Source organism: Cannabis sativa, chromosome 2 (assembly GCF_029168945.1).
Source record: "Cannabis sativa cultivar Pink pepper isolate KNU-18-1 chromosome 2, ASM2916894v1, whole genome shotgun sequence".
NCBI lineage: Eukaryota > Viridiplantae > Streptophyta > Magnoliopsida > Rosales > Cannabaceae > Cannabis > Cannabis sativa.
The window spans coordinates 91,438,576-91,461,450 of NC_083602.1; the positions used below are offsets into that span (position 1 = coordinate 91,438,576).

The 22,875-nt window shown below is 30.9% G+C and overlaps 3 protein-coding genes across 3 annotated transcripts; all 3 read right to left on the minus strand.

The window, feature by feature from the left end:
- Nucleotides 1-428: 428 nt before the first annotated feature.
- LOC133033872 (delta(12)-oleate desaturase-like) lies at nt 429-1,984 on the minus strand. The gene is made up of 2 exons (XM_061108931.1): nt 1,903-1,984; nt 429-1,630 (listed from the first exon to the last, which is right to left on the minus strand). The coding sequence occupies exon 2, from the start codon at nt 1,616-1,618 to the stop codon at nt 488-490; it is 1,131 nt and encodes a 376-aa protein (XP_060964914.1). The 5' UTR covers nt 1,619-1,630; nt 1,903-1,984; the 3' UTR covers nt 429-487.
- Nucleotides 1,985-6,824: 4,840 nt separating this feature from the next.
- On the minus strand, nt 6,825-8,273 carry LOC115717643 (delta(12)-oleate desaturase-like). Its single transcript, XM_061111051.1, has 2 exons — nt 8,212-8,273; nt 6,825-8,100 (listed from the first exon to the last, which is right to left on the minus strand). The coding sequence occupies exon 2, from the start codon at nt 8,086-8,088 to the stop codon at nt 6,967-6,969; it is 1,122 nt and encodes a 373-aa protein (XP_060967034.1). The 5' UTR covers nt 8,089-8,100; nt 8,212-8,273; the 3' UTR covers nt 6,825-6,966.
- Nucleotides 8,274-13,456: 5,183 nt separating this feature from the next.
- On the minus strand, nt 13,457-19,515 carry LOC133034605 (putative E3 ubiquitin-protein ligase LIN-2). Its single transcript, XM_061109720.1, has 8 exons — nt 18,075-19,515; nt 17,873-17,970; nt 17,749-17,783; nt 16,881-17,660; nt 16,577-16,727; nt 15,863-16,135; nt 14,896-15,220; nt 13,457-13,621 (listed from the first exon to the last, which is right to left on the minus strand). The coding sequence occupies exons 1-8, from the start codon at nt 19,438-19,440 to the stop codon at nt 13,503-13,505; spliced, it is 3,147 nt and encodes a 1,048-aa protein (XP_060965703.1). The 5' UTR covers nt 19,441-19,515; the 3' UTR covers nt 13,457-13,502.
- Nucleotides 19,516-22,875: the final 3,360 nt, after the last annotated feature.

The following is a 22,875-nucleotide window of genomic DNA, read 5'->3' on the forward strand; positions in this document are numbered from 1 at the left end:
GCTATTAGTTCAACTAAGTATCGAGTCACATATAGTTTAATGTAATAATTTTTAAGGAGTATTGTTAGTCAATCACAAAAAGACATATCTAAAGATGTTAAGCATTACTGGTGCCCAATAGTAATGTTCTATATAAATATCTCTATATATATATATATAGTCTCACTGAGCAATATTGTATTTCTCAATATATATCGATCACACCAAAAAGAATAATAATAAGAGGTGTATAGTAATTAAGGTAGAATCATATGAGTATTTTTTTTTATATATATAATCTCCTAAAAAAATATGCGCATATGTTAATTCTAAAAATTCGTATCATTTTTTTTTAAAAAAATATTGTATAGTTTTATGATTCTAACAAACTCACTCTTTCTCACCATAAACAATACATATATACATACATACACCCTGTAACACCCACATATAAAATATTTATTTGTATATAAATATATAAATTTATTGCTACATTTTGGTACTTGATTTAGAACTTGTTCTTATACCATAAAACACCTTTATTAGAAGAAGATTCATCATCTGGTTCAACATAGACACACTCCTTAATCTCTCTCCACATAGCTTTAATTATCGAAGTCTCATCGAAACAATAGTACTCTCCCAATATTGGCTTAATAGCTTTGGTGGCTTCCATTGCATTGTAATGAGGTATTGTTGAGAATAAATGGTGCAATACATGAGTGTCTGTAACATTATGAAAATTTTTATTGAAAACTCCATAGTCTCGATCGACTGTTGACAAAGCACCCCTTAACCAATCCCATTCGGACGAGTCATAGTGAGGCAATGCAAGGTGAGTGTGATGCAAATATGTCATCAAAGAAATAGTGCCATTGACTATAAGCAATGGCACCCCGTACACGAATACAACCCAGCTCAATCCTCTGGTTGAGCTGAGTTGGTACAATACAAATATAATAATTAAAACACCAAAATTTGAAATTAATACTTGAAGCCTTTCCCTTTTTGAGAAGATTGGGGAGTAAGGATCAAAATGACAAGCGAAACGGTTATATGATCTACCTGATACATTGAACCCTAAGTAAAGAGGCCAACCAAGGAACAATGTAACACTAAGTCTTAGGACTCTCCCTAATGGATTGTTCAAGTATTTGTAGAGCCATGACATTTGAGATTTCGGCTTTGGGACACACACTTCATCGTGCTCCATGGAGCCAGTGTTGGTGTGGTGGCGACGGTGACTATACTTCCAAGAGAAATATGGGAAGAGAAGAGCGGAATGAAGGACGAAACCAACGGTGTCATCCACCCATTGGTGATCACTAAAAGCATGGTGGCCACACTCATGAGCAATGACCCAAATACCAAATGAAATGCAGCCTTGGGAGATCCAATAAAGGGGCCAAGCTAAGTATGAAAATGGGCAATGAGGAAGAAGGTGGAAGTAAGATGTTGCTATGTAGTAGAGTAAAGAGACTAAGAAAAGGTCTTGAAGGAGATAAGAGAAGGAGCGGAGAAGAGAGCGTTTGAAGCAATGGGGTGGAATGGCTTTCTTGATTTCGCTTAGCGTGAATGGTGGTTCGGTGTGTGGTGCTCGCCTAACAAGGTTACTGTATTGGTCATCTACAACTTCCATTTTTGCATGTTCCTTGAAGTAGACAAAAAGAATTTGTGTTAAGATTTCAAATATTTATATAGTATAACATCACAAGAGAAAGAAAAAGAAAATATAAGAAAGGCAATGGCAAAGAGGGCTAATTCTTTATTGTTTTTTTTAGGATATATATATAAGGATTAACATATGTATAGATCACAAAACCTTGAAATTGAATTATATTTTATATGTATGTGTATATAAACTAAGAAAGAAACAAAAAATGCTTCTACTTTCATTGCAAAATTAAGAGAAAAGCAGCTTACCTTGAAAACAAAGTTGAAGAAGAAAGAAGAAGAAAGTAAGAAAGTATTGTGTAGAAGGGATTGAAATTAATAGTGGTATTTATAGGTGGAAATGGTGTAAATCATGTTTAATTATTGGAACTAACTAATTAATAAAGTGTATCATAGGTGAATCATTATCATATGTAGATGAAGTTATTAATATCCAAAATAGAATTGATATAGCTAGAGGTGTTATTGATTTGAATTTTTATATTTTTTTTTTCAAATCAAACTAATATAACTATTTTTTTTAATACTCAAATCAGACTAATAAATTTTTTAAACTAAACCAAATCATTAAGAAATCGCAGTTTAAGTAAAGTTTATAATTATTAATTTTTTTTAGTAATTATGAGATTTTTAATTTTATTTTTTAAAATATATTTAATATGATAAATAATAGATTTATAGCATATAAATAATAATAGAGCAAAATAGTATTCATATTATGAAGTATAATTTTGACTTTTACATCACTCTCGTTTCTCTATAATGTCATTATTTATCTCTCATTTGCTGAAATATAAAAGCATGGATAAGTTTTATCTAGAAGTATATAATTAAATTACAACTCAATTTTTTTTTTTTACATAATTATAGGTTAATTTAAATAATTTACTTTGTATGCATATTATAAATATTGAAATAATTATATGTGCAACAAACTAATTAAATTATAATTTCAAAATTCTAAATTATTAACACTTTTTTAATTAAACACCATGTAAAGTTATAATTATATTATGTTCTCTAAATTTTTTAAAAACAAATATAGAACTATTATTAATTTATTAAATCAGCTAAAGACAAGATCGTACTTTAATAAGTACATTACTTTTGTTAAACACTCGATTTAGGCAGAGTAAGTTCTGAAATATAGTGGATCATAAGAAAAAAAATATTTTTGACCCTCATTTAGAAAAAAAATGTGAAATTTTTTAAAATCAATTAAAAAATATACAATTTTAAAAAGAAATTTTTTTTTAAGTCCCTGAACTAGGTGGACTCTAGACACATGTCTTGTCCGTCTATGCTCAGAGTCTGGCCTGAATCTAGATCAGTGATTAAAAACTATTCCCATACACAACCATTTTCCATTTGCATACTCCAATGTAGACAATTAAAATCTTTCAAGTTCTTGGTCAGTTAGAACTTAGAAGTATGTCAATATGCATAATTATATAAATATATTTCTAATTATGTGAACATTTCTAAGTAGAGGTATCACTTTGAAAAAAATCTAAAATATAATGTGCTATAACTATAATATATAGAGCATTATTGTTGGATGCTATAACTATAATATATAGAGTATTATTGTTGGATACTAGTGATGTCCATCAATTTTTAGAGGTACTATGATATTGAGAAAGATACTAGATACTATTGGTGTCTCTTAGTATTTCTTTAATATATAAATTATTTGCTAGGATGAAAAAAAATCTAATTATTTCGTGGACAACTCTCATGTTCAAGTTCAAATTTAAAGGCAACCACTACTATTATTTTTTCATTGCTTGCCTAATTAAATTGCCAACTTTTGTTAGATTAATAAATTATAATCTATTTTGCTATAGCACTATTAATTATTATAGAGTTATATGACAATTTAATTATACAATTATTCATAGCCGCTTGTGAATTAATTTAGAGAATATTGTTCATAAAAAATTGGTTGCAATTACCAATTACAATAGTTGGAAAATGATTGTAATACTTGTAGGATAACTATTTCAAGTTGGCAGGCCCGGCCCTGGGCATAGGCGGGCTAGGCCTGTGCCTAGGGCCCACCTATCCCAGAGGCCAAAAAAAAATATTTACCTTTTAAAATTATACCATTTTTTTACTGATTTTGAAAAATACCATATTGTTTTCTAAATAAGGGCCCAAAATAATTTTTTTTTTCTATGACCCACTAAAAGTCAGAGCCGGCCCTACAAGTCGGTCCAGTTAGAGTATTTAGATATGAAAAATAAAGTATATATGATTGATATGAAAAGCGGTATAAGTATAAATTATAATCTTATCGAAATTGTATATGCGATAAAAGAATCACACCTTAGTTAATCATGTCAAATATGTTCATTGGGGTTCTTTCTTAGCAAGTTGGGCGGGGGAACTTCTGGTTGTTGTGTGTGCCCTACCTAACCCAAATATACTATTTTAACCAAACCAAATAAATCGACAAAAAATTTACAACCCAAAATAACTCAATGAACAAAATACGATTATACTATTTTTGACCCAAAATAACTCAATAACCAAAATACCCTTATAAAAAAGAATTATATTATTTTCGACCTTATATTATTTCAATAACCAAAATACCCTTCATTTGTGATCCATTCTTATTCTCATTCAAATTTTCCTTTTTCAAGTATAACAAAAGCATAACAACTAAAGGTCTTTGAAAAGGTGGAGAAATATGAAGGTAAAGAAGTATAATATGCATGTATCTTCTAATCCTTCATTTTCAATCTGCAATCCACTTAGAAATTCTATAACATCCTTTTTCCTGCAATAACAAAGAAATTCACATCAAAAAAACTAATTATCCAACAAAAATTTGAATAACATAAAGCTATAGCAAAAAAAGGGACTCGTGCCTCAAACGCTGTGAGAGAAAATTACATGTTGTAACATCCTCGCTTCAAGTCTCTATTAGGTCTCTACACTCACGGAATAATGGCTCTTATACACGAGTACGTTACCTTGACTACTTCATGGACTGACGACTGGCCCTACAGACCAACACAAGTGTTTCCAGCGTGCTTTGTCCTCACTCGCACGCTTCCTAGGAAGACTTCTCAGGAGGTCACCCATCTTGAAATTACCCCAGGTTAAGGACGCTTAACTGTGGAGTTCTTTCGTGATGGGCTACCGAAAAACAAGATGCACCTTGTTGATATAGGTAGTACCAATCAATCAATTTAAGCTCTCTTTAACTATGTAGTTCCATACCTATACAGTCTCAGAATCATCCCACTTGATCTTCTCCAGGCGGTGTGAGATTGCACAGCTTACCCGATATTTCCCCTTACGGACTGACTGTTACAATCACCCCCCTTACGGGGTTCGACGTCCTCGTCGACTACACTTCTGGTTGGGTCAAGGCTCTGATACCATTTGGATGTCCCCACTTCAAACCTCCATTGGGCCCCTACACCCACGGAATAATGGCTCTTATACACGAGTATGTTATCCTGGCTACTTCATGGACTGACGGCTGGCCCTACAAACCATCACGAGTGTTTCTAACGTGCTTTGTCCTCACTCGCACGCTTCTTGGAAAAACTTCTTAGGAGGTCCCCCATCCTAAAATTACCCCAGGTCAAGCACGCTTAACTGTGGAGTTCTTTCGTGATAGGTTACCGAAAAACAAGATGCACCTTGTTGATATAAGTAGTACCAATCAATCCATTTAAGCTCTCTTCAACTATGTAGTCCATACCTACACAGTCTCAAAATCATCCCACTTGATCTTCCCCAAGCGGTGTGAGATTGCACAGCTTACCCGATATTTCCCCTTACAGATCACAGGACTACTGACTGTCACACATGTATGACTATTTAAGCAACCTCAGTCAAATTCTAAATATTATAATACAAGCTAATACAGATCATTTATTATGTGTTAAATAATACGATTCATATTGTATTAAAATCTATAATCGTAATAATTTTTTTAAAAAGTAAATGGCATATATAGATTAAATTAACATAGTTAGACGGTCATTACACAAAAATAATTATAATAATTAATACAATACAAGATTTTACAATATTGTTTCTTTTACTCATTAGATTATATATATATACACGTATATACCTAGTATTATTTCTCATTGGCGCACCCATATATATGTACACTTTTTTATTTTAAAATTAGAATAAGTGAAATTTTTTTCCAAAATCATGTTTTATAAAATTATTCACTTTTTTAATTTTTCAATTGAGAATCAAAATTTTAAAAACAAAAAAAATTCAGTTTCAAAATTTTTTTAAACAGTTTTTTTTTCCTTATTTGGACTCCCACCCCAACCTAGACCTTAGAACCTGAACCCCGACCCTGACCCAAACTGGACCCCGACCCAGATCCGGACCCTGACCCAGACCTGGACCTCGAACCCAGATCCCGACCTGGACCAGGATCTTGACTTGGGACTCCGCACTCGAACCTTGGACGCCGACCTAGACCCGAACCCTAACCCCGGCCTAGCCCTCGACCCCGGACTCTGACTCAGACCCAAACCCAAACCCAAATTTGAACCTCGGGCTTGGACCCCGACCCTGACCCCAGCCCCAAACTCGAACCCAGACCCGGACCCCGGACCCGTACCCCGACCCAACATCGGACTGGACTCGAATCCATACCCAAACCCCAGACTAGGACCCAAACCAAACTCGGACCCCAGTCCCGGTGCTAGGCCTAGACCTGTACCCAAACCCCGAACCAGGACCCGAACTGTAGACCCAGGCTCGAACTCCAACCTTGACCTGGACCCCGACTCGAACCCAGACCCAGACCCTAAACCCAGACCCGTGCCCCGAACTCAAAACCTGAACTCGGACCCCAAACCTGGTGCTAGGCCCGAACCTAGACCCAGACTCGGCTTTCGCCCGACCATGGTCCCAGTCCCGACCATGGTCCCGGAGTTGGACTCCGACCCCACACTCGACTAAAATAAAATCAACAAATGAAAATAAATTTTAAAAAATACACTTTTATTTTTTGTTTTGAAAATTAAAAAATAAAAGTAGTTATAGAACACATTTTTAAAATTTTACTTTTATGCTTGTGATTAAAAAATTTAAAAATAAAAGTGTTATCAAACACTACTTAAATAAATGTCTTAATTAACATTCTCTTTCCATTTTTCAAAGAGGCAGGAGTCGATCTCTTTTGTCACCTTAAATAATATTTTATTCTTCATTATAAACTCACTCTTTCTCACCTTGAACAATACATACATACATATATACTCACTCAATAAATATTTATGTAAATACATAATTATTTTGTTGCTACATTTGGTACTTGATTTAGAACTTGTTCTTATACCATAAAACACCTTTATTAGAAGATTCATCATCTGACTCAACATAGACACACTCCTTAACCTCTCTCCACATAGCTTTAATTACCGGAGTGTCATCAAAACAATAATACTCTCCCAATATTGGCTTCACAGCTTTGGTTGCTTCCACTGCATTGTAATGTGGCATTGTTGAGAATAAATGGTGCACCACATGAGTGTTTGTGATGTTATGAAAAACCCCATTGAGAACTCCGAAATCTCGGTCAACCGTTGACAAAGCACCCCTAAACCAATCCCATTCCGACGAGTCATAATGTGGCAATGCAAGGTGAGTGTGATTTAAGTATGTGATCACCGCAAGGATGCTATTTACTACTAGTAATGGCATCCCGTACGTGATCACAACCCAACTCAACCCTTTAACCGAGCTGAGTTGGTACAATACAAATATAGTAATTAAAACACCAATATCTGAAATTAGTATATGAAGCCTTTCGCTTTTTGAGTAGATTGGAGAGTAAGGATCAAAATGACAAGCGAAGCGATCATATGGTCTACCTAATGCATTGAAACACACATACAAAGGCCAACCGAAAATCACGGTAAGACCAAGCCTTAAGAATCTCCCTAATGAATTGTTGAGGTATTTGTAATGCCATGGCATTTGTGATTTCCTCTTTGGAACAATCACTTCATCGCTCTCAATAGAGCCAGTGTTGGAATGGTGGCGACGGTGACTATACTTCCACGAGAAGTATGGGACGAGAAGAGCAGAGTGGAAGATAAAGCCAAGAGTGTCATCCACCCATTGGTGGTCACTAAAAGCATGGTGACCGCACTCGTGAGCAATGATCCAAACACCGAAGCAAATGCAGCCTTGGGAGATCCAGTAAAGTGGCCAAGCCATGTACAAAAGTGGGTGTGGGAGAAGGTGGAAGTAAGAGGTTGCTACGTAGTAGAATAAAGAGGCGAAAAAAAGGTCTCGAAGGAGATAAGAGAAGGAACGGAGAAGAGAGCGGTTGAAGCAATGGGGCGGAATGGATTTCTTGATTTGGCTTAGTGTGAATGGTGGTTTGGTGTGTGGTGCTCTCACAACTCTACTATATTGGCCACCTTCAGTTCCCATTTTTGTATGTCCCTTGAAGAAGACAAAAAAAAAAATTGTTAAGAATTCAAATATTTATATAGTATGCACAACAAAAAAAAATGTTTCTACCTTCATTGCAAAATTAAGAGAAAAATAGCTTACCTTGAACAAAGTTGAAAAAGAAAGAAGAAGGAAAGTCTAACTTGTGTGATAAGGTAGTGAAATTGTGGTATATATATTTATAGATGGAAATGGTGTAAAATATGTTGAATTATTGGAACTAATAATTAATAAATTTTATTAGGTGAATAATTATCATATATAGTTGAATATCCAAAATGCTATTGATGGCAAAACTTTTGATAGAGTGAAATTAATTAATGGTCTTTTCTATGGGATGTATTGAACAAGAGATGACATTTTTTTGCCATAGATTGCTATTAGAGCATTGTTATTGGGTACTAGTGTGCCCAGCACCTTTCATAGGTGTTACCTTATGATTGGTTAGCGATATTTCCTAAAACTTATTTTCTTAAGTTATATGGGACTTGCTATTTAATTACACTAATAGCGATATGACACTAAGGAAGGTGCTAGACACCAATGGTACCCTTTAACAATTTTCATTGTTATTATTATGAAATATTTAACTTTCTTACATCACTCTCTTTTCTTTTCTCTGTAATTTCCAAATTTATTTCTTATTTTGTTGAAAATTAGGAGTATTCATTCAATTTAATTAATATTATTTTTGCTCATAGTACATCCAATCCATACTAAAGTGTGAATTTCATGTTTGAGATCCAACTTAATTCGTTTAAAACTTAAATCCAATTCGTAAAAATACAAAAGTGTAGATTGAATCGATTATGAGGATTGATTACTTTTTAATATTAAATTATTTAATATTTATTAAAAAATTAATTTTTTAACATAACTAACAATATAATAAAATAAATTATTATCATATGTCTCTAACAACAAATTAAAATAAATAAAATAATAAATAATAAATTTATAAAACAACAACTCATTTCTATTATAGTTATAATAGCATATATTTACTTTTGAAAATTTTTATATAATTTATTTTGTCGAAAATAAAATTTAAACAGTGAGTCATGTTTAAAAATAAAAAATAAAAAACATGTAAGATGTATATTGTAACTATATCATACATTAAAATACAAATTACAAATTATCCACTACCATGATTCCATGAACAATAAAAAAAATCTTAACTTTTACGTGGACGAATCATGTCTATATTATTTTTTCTTTGCTTGCCATAATTAAATGTCTATATTTGGTTGCAGTTTGGTGTGCCCATTTTTGTTAGATTAGTAGATTATAATTTATTTTGCTAGCACTATTATTTTAGAGATATATGGCATTTTATAGACCTTTTGAGAAGGGATGCACACGGGGCGAAGAATTAGCGGGGAGTGCTTTTCTCGTTCCTATCTCTGTTAAGGATTTTAATCCTCATTCCTGTTTATTCCCCTATCGGGAACATAGCAGGGAATCCACTAATGGGGCGGAGACGGGGTGGGAAATCCCCTATTATAAAAATAAAATTTATTTTAAAAATTTAAATGTATAAAATTATTAAATTGCATAAAAGATAAAATAGTACATATTATTTACTATTTAATATAGTAATCAGTATACAAAAACACAACTTCAAAAATTATAAAAATGATATTAATATACTAAAAAAATACAAACACATATATAAAATATAAAATATTAATAAAAAAGAATTAATAAATTAAACGGGTCCCCGTCGGGGCGGGGAGTGTCATCCCCGTCCCCGCCCCGTTTAACATTCGGGGACAAAATTTGATCCCCGTTCACGCCTCGTTTTCCATTTAGACAGGAAATCCTCGCCCCATATAGGGGCAGGTCCCCGCGGGGCCCCATCCCCATGGGAAAAATGTACATCCCTATTTGAGAGTCTCTTGTGAATGAATTTAACTGAATATAAAATATAGTTCTTTAATACATTGTTTAATTAGAAATAGGGTATTTATACTTTTAATATTCTTTCTTTTCAAAAATATCCTTACATTCAAAAAAGTCTCTCTCTCTCTCTCTCTCTCTCTCTCTCTCTCTCTCTCTCTCTCTCTCTCTCTCTCTCTCTCTCTCTCTCTCTCTCTCTCTCTCTCTCTCTCTCTCTCTCTCTCTCTCTCTCTCTCTCTCTCTCTCTCTCTCTCTCTCTCTCTCTCTCTCTCTCTCTCTCTCTCTCTCTCTCTCTCTCTCTCTCTCTCTCTCTATGACGTTCCCGACCCAAAACCCCGCCGTCAAACCCAGACCTAGAACTCCATTCACAAGCCCCCACCATCGTCTTCTCTCACAGTCTCTCTCTCTCTAAGTCTCACTGTCTCCACCCCGAAGCCCCAAAATCCACGAGCTCAACCACCCCCAAATCCCCATCCATCGTCAGAGTTCTCAACCTATCGCTTGTTTTTTGCATTTTTTTCTCTTTTATTTTTTTTCTAATTTTTTGTGATATTTAGCGATGTATTTGTAATGATATATCACATGAGGTGAAGGATGAAATTTAGCGATGATTAGCGAAATTAAGTGATAATTTTAGCGATATATTTGCAACATGAGACTAAAAAATAAAAGCACATATATAAACACCATTAATTATCGTGAAAACTTAAGTGTGATTTAGAGACATTTAGCAATGTGTTAAGCGACATCGTGAAAACTATGAAAAAAAATATCGAAAATGAGCGATGGGTTGAAAACTCCGGCGATGGTGGGGATTTTGGGGGTTTCGGGTGTAGTTGAGCTTGTGAATTTTGGGGCTTCAGGTGGGGGGAGAGAGAGAGAGAGAGAGATCGTGTTTTATATTTAAGCATGCTAAGCCAAATTTCTCATTTAATATGGTTCATAATAAATTGGTTGCTATTACCAATTACAACAGCTTAAAAAAATGAGAATTCCTAAAAGACACGATTGGTGCTTAGCATTTTTTATGGTGTCATATCGTTATTGGTGTAATTAAGTAGCGGTTCTCATATAACTTAACAAAATAAATTTTTAAGGAATATCGCTAACCAATCGTAGGATGACACATATGAAAGGTGTTGGGCACTATTAATGCCCAATAGCAATACTAAAAAATAATTGTAATAATTAGCCCCTTTGTTGTAGGATAATTATTCCGAGTTCCAACTATATTAGTGAGAGCAATATTTGATAAATGAGAAATGCTAAAAGCACAAGTGCTGTCTAGTATCTTCTAAGATATAATATCACTATTAGTGTAATTAAGTGTCGAATTCTATATAATTTAATGTAAATAACTTTTAGAGAATATCACTAACCAATCACAAAATGACACATCTAGAAGGTACTAGACACTACCAGTACCCAATAAAAATGCTCTTGATAAATACTCAAGGACACCTAGGGTGTCCTATTTTTTCATAAAATATTACTAAGAAGCACCACCAATCAACATGCTACTTTATATGGCATATAACTATTAATATAATTTAGTATCGAATCACATATTATAATTGAGATAAAATAAGTAGGATTCGGTATCATACCAATCAAAATAAGATGGTGTTAAAAAAAATACTTTCTAGGGTTTCTCTCTATTAGCGTCAGATGTTGCCAACAAAGTTTGTAATTTGCTACCGAAGATCGGTTCTGTTATGGGTATGGATGTGGCTCTGATTAAAGGTCTTATTCTCGCCTAGCAATGTTTTCTCATTGGTCTCTTTTTTTCCTCGATTTGCTTCCCTTTTATCTTTTTTGAGTTTCGATCAGGTTGATGGATCCGCTACTTGGTGTTTTATGGGCAAGCAATCGTTGTCAATGTGGTTGTTGCCTGGCATAGGGACTCTATTTTCTTAGACAAATTTGTGTGATGGGGTTCTTTCTTGGCAAGTTGGGTGGTCGAAACTTCTGGGTAGTGCGTATTGTTCTACTAGGGGTGAAGACCATTGAGAGTTGGGAACCTAGTATTCCTCACATTCGTTTGATACTTGATAGTTGCTGGCTTTTTGAACCTTTAGTTAGGGTTGTTGCTTCTTTTTTATGATGAATGGCTTAGTAAGCTTAATTTTATTAATTTTTCTATATAATGTATAGTATATATCTTCATATTTGTCTGATTTACCTAATAGATATTTTTTTATTTTCATAAGAAAGAAATGGTGTTAGAATTAGAAGAGTGTCACAAAAGCAATGTTATTTTCCCTATGCTTGCCTTGCTAAACCTTCTATTCTTTTTTGAATTATTGTTTTGTTTCATTATTTTCTTTTTGTGTTTATCATATTGGTCCATTTCCTATACTTATATTACCATAGTATCTTTATTATTTTATAGACTTTGAATTTGTAGTCACTTCACTAATTATAATTTTAAGCTTGACGCTTTAGGCACCTTTCAAGAGGTATGCCTCTTATATATAGGAAGATGTTTGAATTTAAGAGTGTATTTAGATCCCAAAATTACTTCTAATTACACAATTATTGTGTAATTGTATAGTCAAAAAAAATATGTTAAATTATATAATTACTTTCAATTACACTATAATTGTCTAAATACACTCTTAATATAAAGGTTGATTAGAAAATTTTGTCCTCTGAACTTTCACATGTACTAATTTATACTTCCGGACCTTTTTAGGTCGTTAAAAATTTCTCTCAAATTATTAAGATTGTTAAATTTAAGGACTTCTAATTTTAATAAAGAATACACGTAGATAAAAGTTTAGGAGGTATAATTTAATACATGTTAAATTTTAAATGGCATGATTTGGTACATAGACAATCGTCATATTGATAAAATAAACGGAATTGGACAGAAGTTCTTGAACTCAAGAATCTCAATGGTTCGAGAAAATTTTTTAAGAGTCTAAAAAATTCAATTGTACGATTTAATACTTGTTAAAATTTTAAAGGAAAAAATTATTATTAACCTAATACAAAATATATTAAACATTAATAATTAATTATTACCCTTTCATTATAATAAAGAAAGTCAAAGGAAAAAAAGTGAGAATTTTTGTGTGAGGATTTAATAAATATCTCATCTAGAATTTTAAGAGTGTCTAAATTTATGTTTGTAATATGACTAATATGATATAAAAAAAATAATTTTTTTTAAAATAAATAAGTAATATAAATTTGTTGTAAAGTATAATTAATCAATTGAATTAGTATTTAATTTAAATTTAAATTAAGATTTATATATATAATAATTATTTAATTTTAAATAATTATCTAAGTTATATTTTAATAAATAAATTAAATTTCGATATTTAAAATTATACTTAATTGATTAATTTAACTATGTTAGTTTTAAGTTAATGGAAAAATAAAAAAATTGTAAACTAATAATTTTTGTTAGATAGCCACATTTAGTATAAGATAGATATTATATGTTTATAATTGTTATGTTATATATATTGTATTAATATATTTTACAATTCATGACCAGATATAATAGCATAGAGCATTTTTGCAGTCCATGTCTCTTCAGCAAGGCTTGGCAAAGGACCTGTAATATTTTCTGCCATTGACATCAAAAGTACTCTGCATTCTGCTACAACAAACATATATACATGTATTAAAAATTAAAATATAAATATTAATAATACTTTCTCAAACAAAAATATAAATAATATTGAATTTGTTTGAGAAAATAATATAGAGAAAAAGAAAGTTAACAAAATCTTAAGATTTATTATGGGTTTTCTTTTAAGAGTAATTTGCGGCATAAATACTTAAGTTTAACTCTTAGTTGTAAATACATACTTAAGTTTAATTTTTGGCTGTAATTTATAATTTTGGAACTTTTGTAGGTACCTGACTGTTAAGTTTAAGTAAATTGTCACATGGCAATTCTTGATTGCTCCAAGTCATTAAAATTATATTTTTTAAAAAAATTAATTTAAATATACCAATAAAAAAATGACATGTGGATAATAACTTAATATTTGAACAATTAAGTACCTACAGAGCTCCAAATATATAATTTAGGTATTATTACCGTCAAAAATTAAATTTATGTATTTATTTACAATTAGGAGTTAAATTTAAATATTTATGCCGCCAATTACTCTTCTTTTAATCCTTTACTTTTTTGGAATATTTTGTAGAATTGCTCTAAACTTTATAAAATCATATTAAACCCTATTAAATTAACTCTTACTTTTCTTTAAAGAAAAAAAAGGAGAATTTTGATTTTGATAGTTTTTAAGGTAGTATTTTGCAAAATATAATTTTTTTATTCAAAAAAGTTATTTTAGAGGAAAATTAAAAAAAATAATAATAAAAGATATAAGAAAAATAGTATAAAGTAACTGGTTACTCTGAAATAAATAGTTACTCTTATCTTAAATGTTTTTTTTTCATATTTTTTATTTTTCATTTAATTTTTTTTCATAAAATAAAATTTTTGAAAAAAAAAGTCATGTTTTTGTACACATTGTATAAAACTCATAAAATTTATAATTTTCTCAAAAAAAAATATATTAATTTTTCATTTCTTTTCAAATGTATTCCTTTTATTCCAAACATAGGAAAATTGCACAAAGAATTTCTTTTCAAATATTTTTTTTAGTGCAGCTTATTAATATTACTTATTTCAAATAATTTAGGAGTCTTGAGTTCGAACTATGCCCTATTTATTTTTTCACCTCTCCCTCACCACTGAGCTAGCCTCAGTAATTTTTTTTTTTTTTTAAATGTTTGAAGACCATTATATACCAATAAAATAAATATTCAAAAAAATATGTATAATATATATATATTGTGTTTTGAATAATGAAGTATATCATTTTGTTTTGTGCATGATTTTATAATAAAACTGACCTGGCATTTTTGTGAAACTGAGTAAAGAAGAGGAGGCAAGGATCTTGTGTTCAATTTTGAGACCATTTTCCAAAGTTTGTTTAAGAATAGAAATGAGAAGTGAGAAGGCTGAGATTTGAAGCTCAGAATTTGAGATTGAAGAAGATAATGAAAAGCTCAACCATGTCACAGTGATTAGGCACACCCTTACTAATACCAACTCCTCCATGTCTTTTGATCTAACAACACACTTTGAAATCCCTTCTAAAAATGACCTTCTTCCATTACCAACCAATGATGTGCACATCTTTCCTAACCATTCTTCATTCTTTTCTTCCTCATCTTCCTATATATATATTATGATAATACAATATATGTGGCACATGTTAGTTCAGTGACGGACTCAAAATTTTTGATTTAATAGAAGCGAAAATTGAATAAATATGTGTATCAATAAGGACATAATATTAGATTGTCCTACATCGAATAAATATGTCAATTCGTAGATAAGATCAGGAGTTACTTTGCTTATTGTCAATTAAATTTTGAGATGAATCTCGTGAATCCTACCTAACTAGTCACTTTATAGTTGTGGTTTTTGAGTAGAGATATCGGCTATGTTTGGTAGGAGAGAGACAGAAGGAGATGACAAGTTCTCTTGTCTAGAAATTGACAAAAGAAAAGAATAGTTGGACGGAGAGTAAATTCTTTCAAATCTCCAATTTAGACTCACTTTCCATCATCATTTATTTGAAATTACAAATATACTCTCATAATATATTTTATATCTTTCATCAACTCTCCATTCTCCGAATTCGCCTTTTCCCTACCAAACATAGTCTTAGTATGAGATTGGTCAATAATTTATAACTAATTGGACAATACCCTCTCATAGGCACCAAATTTTGCAATGTTGAACACTATATTTTGCCATAGCAATGATTATAAGTATATAATCAAGATTTTTGGAGCAAGTAAAAAAGAATTAAGTGAGATGAAAATGTACCACACAATATGTATCATCAACAAGTGAATTATCTTCATCATTCTCTGGTTGATTCCCTTTGAAATACCCTGCTTGGTTTAAAATCCAAGTCTCTGTCATTAATTTTCCAGAGGAAGAAAATTGACCCCCTAACATAAGAAGTGCTCTGCAACAATTTTCTCTTATTTTCTCATCAGCCAAACTGTGATCAAGTGCATTTGTTAATGCATCAACTGCCTCTTCTCTATATATGCTGTACTTACTAGAAGGCTCTACCTGTCAAACACAACTTTGGTCATTCAATTTCATTTTCATTTTCATTTATGACTAAAGACAATGATTTTGCAAAATATTACAAAGAGTCTAGACAAGCAAAGATGTTTGACAAACATGATTAGTTATGTAATTGAAAGAAAATCATTTTCATTTAGTCCATTCTTTTGTTCGGTTACAATTTAATACATATTCTTTAACACGTATTAATATTTGGAGTTTATACTGTTTTAGACTTTGTATTTTGACGAACTATCAGTTTGGAGTCCTACAATTTTTAAAATGACCAAAATACTCTTATGAAAAAGAATTATACTATTTTTGACCTTGTATTATTTTAATGACCAAAATACCCTTCGTTCGAATTCCCCCTTTTAAAGTGTTTTGCTAGAATGGAATTCAAAATGAAAAAAGAAAAAGATTCGTTTATAGGTGGAAACATACCAAGAGATCCAAGTATAACAAAACCACAGCAACTAAAGGTCTTTGAAAAGGTGGAGAAATATGAAGGTAAAGAAGTATAATATGCATTGTATCTTCTAATCCTCCATTTTCATTCTCCAATCCACTTAAAAATTCTATAACATCCTTTTTCCTGCAATAACAAAGAAATTCACTTAAAAAAAACTAAATATCCAACAAAATTTGAATAACATAAAACTATAGTAAAAAAAGGACTCGAGCCTCAGACGTTGTGAGAGCAAACCACATGCCTGACCATTTAAGCAACATCGCTTTAAAAACATACCTCTTGAGGCAAATGAGTTCAATGATCAACAAAACCGCGCTTTCTCTCGCCTTAATATCCTTGCAATGAAGTAGCTCAAGAAGACATTTCTTGCTAATATCTCTAGCTATTTGATTCCTACATCTTGATTCTACTTCAATACAACATGACAACAGTTTTATCAAACATGTTTTTGTCTCGAGACTTCCATACTCGAGTTGATGCATAAGAAACTGCAAACCGCCAATTGAGATAAGGCGTTTAGCATTGTTGGTTCGCTCCTCTTCGCCAAAATTAGTAAAAAGTTGCTCTAAGATCAAAAGGGTTGTTTCAATTTCTTGTTTTGTTCCCGAGTTTTCGATTACTTGAGAAGCTAAAGCGAAGAGATGCCTACAATGTTGGGTTTTCCAGCTTTCTATTACTCGCTTTAGTATTAAGTTTGTTGAAGGGACTTCATTGCATTCCAATACTTTTCCTGTTGTTGGGCATGTTTTGTTTCCTTGATCAAACCAAGCTTTGATGGCTTTTTGCTCAAATGTATGGCCGGTTTCTATACTCGTGGGATTTTCGAATATTCGTCTAGTTAGAGGGCAAATGAAGTCTTCAGGAATACTTGGGAGAGAAGATGATGATTTTTCTTCAACAACATCCCCATAAAATTCTATGAAAAAAATAAATATATTTTGACTTATTTTAGTATCAAAATTCAAAGGGAAAATACTATATAGAAATATTAAGGTGCGTTTGGTTGAGAGGAATGAAAACACACGAAAATAAATGAGAATGGAAATAGTCATTCTACTGAAATGGTAGGAAAATTATTTTATTGGAATGACATTCCGTTACTTAAAAAACGACCAAACAAACCAAACGCAACCGAAAAGTTAACTAACCTTCAGAAGAATCATGCTTTTCATTGATTATCTGCACTTAGAAACAAATTAAGTCAGTAATTAAAAAAAAAAGATGAAAAACAGAAAGTAAATAATGAAAATAAACAGAATTTTAAGTACATTTGTAAGAGGAATAATAGTAGCAAAGTCAATGGTATTATTGTCTGGTTCAAAAACAGATTTTGCTAGCCTTTTGAGTGTAATAAGCTCATTCTCTTCTGATATTTCATGACATGTTTCTGAGTTGACAAATTTCTCATTTTCTGATAAATCTTTCTCTTCAAGAACACTCAAATTTTCCTTTGATGTTATCATAAGTCCATTATCCTGAAAAGGGTCATAACAATATCAAAAACTAACACTAAATTTTCCAAGTAAAAAAGCTTAAGGCAAATATTAGCATTAGTACTATTACTTACTTCTGTTAATGTATGTTTAACAACAGGAGAATCATCAGAATTCTCTATCTCTAAATCTTCAGAAACCGCCTTACTTGCTCGGCGAAACATAGCATTATAGAGTGTCTTACTAACCATTGGTTGAGGCGAAAAAGGATTAGAATTAGGACTACTAGACATCTCTGAAGAATTACCTTTTTGACTCTCACTAACCAAAACTGGGGCAAGAATGGAAGGGACTGGTGTGGTTTCAACTCCTTCGGTTAGCCAATCCTTGTAGTAAATTGCAAATTGGTAAGTACCCGAATCAACTAATTCGTTGTACATTTTGTCAAGAAGCTTCAATTTTCTTGGCTTTTCTTGTGTGTCAAGTAAAGAATTTGCTTCTTGATTGTACCAAATTTTCAAGTGTGAAAGGTGAGGAGAGAATAGGTAATCCCATAATTCGGGCAAGAGCTCGGTTCGGGCATGACTAGGCGAATCGCAGAAAACTTGCAAGACATGCTTTGCAGCCACTCTGTCTTTCTTTTGGAACTTATATATAACACTTAGGTAGAGATGAGCACAAGATGATAACACTTTTTTTATGTTATCATTTGTGTTCATTCCCACAAGAACACTAAGTTGCATAACAACTTTCTTCATATCTTTTGTGCTCATTGAAGATTCCTCTACAGATTTTTCTATGGTATCAATGGCTTCCTCAAGTGTTGATATGACTCTACTCTCAGTCTCACCTCTTTTTCGTTCGAGAAAATCAAGAATAGACAAACAACTCCCGCGAATCATTACTCGAAATTCCTTTTCTTTAAGAAACCTTTTGATGTATCCACTTAAGATTGACACCATTGCTTGAATAGCAACTTCATCAAGAGCAACCTTCTCATGACTCAACTTCTTACTTTGAATTTTTTCAAACACTTTTTTTCCCTTAACTTCATCCGAAAATATGTCATTTTCTTCATCTTCATCTTCATCTTGAACCTCAACAATCTCATTATTTGAATGTGAAGTGATTGATTCTCTTGCACCAAATCTTCCAACAAGATTGTCTCTTGCCCTAACACCGTCGATTCTTGGTGATTCAACGCGCTTATTATAACTATACCGAGCAACATCTGATCTTGATCTTTGAGTTGTTCTAACAAAATCTTTCTTGACTTGTTGTTGAACATGATAAGTTGGCATACTTGGTGACTTTTCTGATCTAAATGAAGTTCTTGACCTTGAGAAAGATTTTCTTCCTTTGAATCCATCTTCTACTAGAAGATCTTCCAATGAAGCTGCCATTTCTTATTTCAAAACCTACCAAAATCAAACTAATCAACATATAAACCCCAAAAAAATTATAGTTTAATATGCAAAATTAGTGTCATATAATTACTTAAAAAAAGTTGTAACTTACCAATTTATAGCCAAAAATTCTAAACCATATGAACTTCTTCAAGTAGAGATTTTGAGTTGAATAATAACTATATGTACTAATTAGTATTGGAATAAAATTTGAACCATATGAATGAATATATTCAACTAAAACAAGTTTTTAAAATATAAATAGGGAGAAAATTTTGTTCTCTTAACCTTAACAATTCGAAGAGTTTTTAATTATTATTAGTTAGAGTTGAAATAATACTTATATTTAGAGCATTGTTATTGGGCACCAGTGATTTCTAGCACCTCTAAACATGTTGTTTTAGCATTTCTTTATATATATACTTTTTATAACTCATTTCTCTTATATTTAAATTAGAAATAAAGTAATTTGAGTTGAAATATTAAGAGGGAATCTTAGGAGAAAACAAAAGAGAGAATGATGAAGATGCTTTGCTAAACAAAAACAATGAGTTGGAGTTGTCTATAAAGGACTGCAAATTATCTAAAAAGACAAAATAAATTAAGATTAAAAAATTAAATAAAATAATTAAGTGAAATGGTAACATTAGGCAACAAACAATGCTAACTTAGTTTGTTATCTTTGGATTTAGATTTAAAATGTGACAAGTGAATAAGGACAAATAAAACACATAATGGCTTTTGTTGTAAAGAATATGTGAATAAAATTTGGGTATCTACGACTATTTCAATGAGGTGTTATTATTAGTAAAGAAATTTTATTGGCACATTATAAAATGATAAATACATTTTAATATTTAAAAAAAAATTACTTCATATACTATTTTTTTAATTTACTGTTTGGGTTTCTAAAGTGGTTGCAGCACTCGTTGCAATAGGAGTTTCTATACTATTTTTTGTTACAATTTAGGTTGCAGCGCTAGTTGCAATAGGGGTTTCTATATAGAATTCCGTAAAAATGCAAAAAAAAAAAGGGAAAAAAACAAAAAACTGTTTTAAAATGTAAAAATGAAAAAACCAAAAAAAAAAATCAATTCAAAATAATTTTTAAAAATTACTTTTAATATATTTTATTTTTTTCCTCATATTATTTTAATATTTTATGTAAATTTAATACTTTTTTTATAATTTTTTTTATTTTTTCTAATTTGACTTTTTTTGTTAAAATATTTAAAATAAAATTTATTTTTGTTTAATAAGTATAATTTAAGAATATAAATTAGAAGAAAAAAATTAAAAAAAAAACTAATATAATTAAAATTAAGTGTATTTATAAGATTTTGGGGTGCAAATAAACCCTTTTTCTTATTATTATTATTTGAATTAATTTATAATTTTTATTTTAGTATTATTTTTCCGTAAGTGTAACTACAAAAACTGCCGTCCCTTTTATCCTTTTTCTTATTTATTTTGACTTGGTGATTGTTTTTTTGTTTAATGATAATTATCTCATAACTTAGGTTAATAATACTTAAAGTGAGCTTATTTCCTATGCCAAAGTCTTTGTTTGTTTGCTTTTTTTTAATGAAAGAATATTTATTGGCTATATAGACAAAAATGTTACGAGTTAGATAAAAATAAAGCCGCACAGATCTCACAAATAAGAGAAACTCTTTTCAATTAACCAAAAAAATGACAAACTTACAATATAGAATTGATCAAACATAAACCAAAAGGAACAAATTAATATTTGCGTGATAACTATTCACTAACTAAAGTACATAAAATTATAAGAGAACACACTACAAAATAGCATGAAATTGCCATCCATGAAAGAAAAAAAAAAGATATTCAAAATCAATAATAATTCAATAAAATTTCTTACAATATCAAAGAAGAAACTTTGAAACAATCATAGTTGATTAACAAAAACAAAAAATAACATATTGCAAAAGGACAAATTATATTTCCCATGAAAATATAACAATAATAATGTTGGGATTAAACTCATTTAATCTTTGTCAAATCAGTAGTTTTATCGTGGCACTTAAGGATGTTCATAGAAACCATCAAACCGCGATTTAAATTCGGACCGTTGCAATTTGAACCGCTGTACACCATAACTGTGGAGACTGTTTTGGGTGGTCTAATTAATCTAGATCGTTCACCACTTAATGGTTCAATTGTGGTTCGTAATATATAATTGACGGTTAAATCAGATTGGATCGTTTATAATAAATAATTGATTTATATATATATTATATATATAGGGATATGATTTTGTCCTGTTATTGTACTTTCACGGATTGTAATCTGTGATGTACAGCAGCCGTTAGATGAGGGGGTTATTTGATTTGACAGCTAAGATTGATCTAGGGGTAATTAGGGTTAAAAAGTATAAACGTACCCTGACAATCATTTAATGTACCCTGAGATCCATCTAATGTACCACAGAATATATTCCGTGAAAGTACATCACAGGACAAAATCATATCTCTATATATATATATGACTACATGTATGAAATAAAAGAAAGTTTGCAATTAATTACCCAATTTCGCTATTAATTATCCAATTGGATCAAATGGATTTAGAAGATTAAAGATTGAACTTTTTTATGTGTCAAGTTTAGGGCTATACAAAAAAATTCGTAAACCGCTCAAATCAAACCGAAAAAACTGATAAAAATTACAAACCGAAATAACCCAAAAAAATTACAAACTGCCCAATCTATTAATTGGGCGGATTGAAAATAGGTCCAACCCGCTGAATTAAACTGAATGTCCCGACCAACCCGATTTTAGATTTTTTTTTTTACTTTTTAGTTTTTATTATATATAACATAAATGATTAAATATATAATAATATAAAGTTATATACTTAATTGTTAGTTTCAAAGTCATATATATTGTGTTGTGCTTTGGTGGAATCTCATATTTTTAATTTATCTTTTTAATTTTTATTAACTTTGACTTTGAAACTAAAAAAAAAACAAAAAAAATTGGCCGGTTTGGGCGGATTAACCCGACCAAACTGCCCAAACCATTAGTCAGTTTACAAATTTTTTTTTTTTAAATTGGGCGGGTTGCACTTAAATTTTAGCAACCCGAACTTTCGATTGGGTTAGAAAGTATATGTGATATACTGTCCAAACCGACCGATGTACAACCCTAGTCAAGTTTTTTATTGTTTGAATTTTGAATTTTTATGTTATGTTATGTTTTGATTTTTATATTGTTATTTATATACACCTATTACATATTATTTTAAATATATACTTTGAAAATAAAAGTAAAAAACTTGTAAAAAAATGTACAATTACTTGAAGAAAAAAAATAAGTGAATAATTATAACTTTTGCTCAAATTGTGGTTTCGAACTAAACTATTCTTAATTGTTTGGTTTGGTTTGGACTAAACTAATTCGGCACCTG

What these genes read in the sequence shown, in the direction of transcription:
- LOC133033872 (XM_061108931.1), bottom strand. Translation starts at nt 1,618, where the DNA reads ATGGAAGTTGTAGATGACCAATACAGTAACCTTGTTAGGCGAGCACCA.
- LOC115717643 (XM_061111051.1), bottom strand. Translation starts at nt 8,088, where the DNA reads ATGGGAACTGAAGGTGGCCAATATAGTAGAGTTGTGAGAGCACCACAC.
- LOC133034605 (XM_061109720.1), bottom strand. Translation starts at nt 19,440, where the DNA reads ATGGCAGCTTCATTGGAAGATCTTCTAGTAGAAGATGGATTCAAAGGA. An exon ending in TATGACCCTTTTCAGGATAA is followed by an intron (nt 17,971 to 18,074) that starts TGGACTTATGAT and finishes ATGAAATATCAG; the next exon opens with AAGAGAATGAGCTTATTACA. An exon ending in GAACTCATTTGCCTCAAGAG is followed by an intron (nt 16,728 to 16,880) that starts GTATGTTTTTAA and finishes TTGTTATTGCAG; the next exon opens with GAAAAAGGATGTTATAGAAT.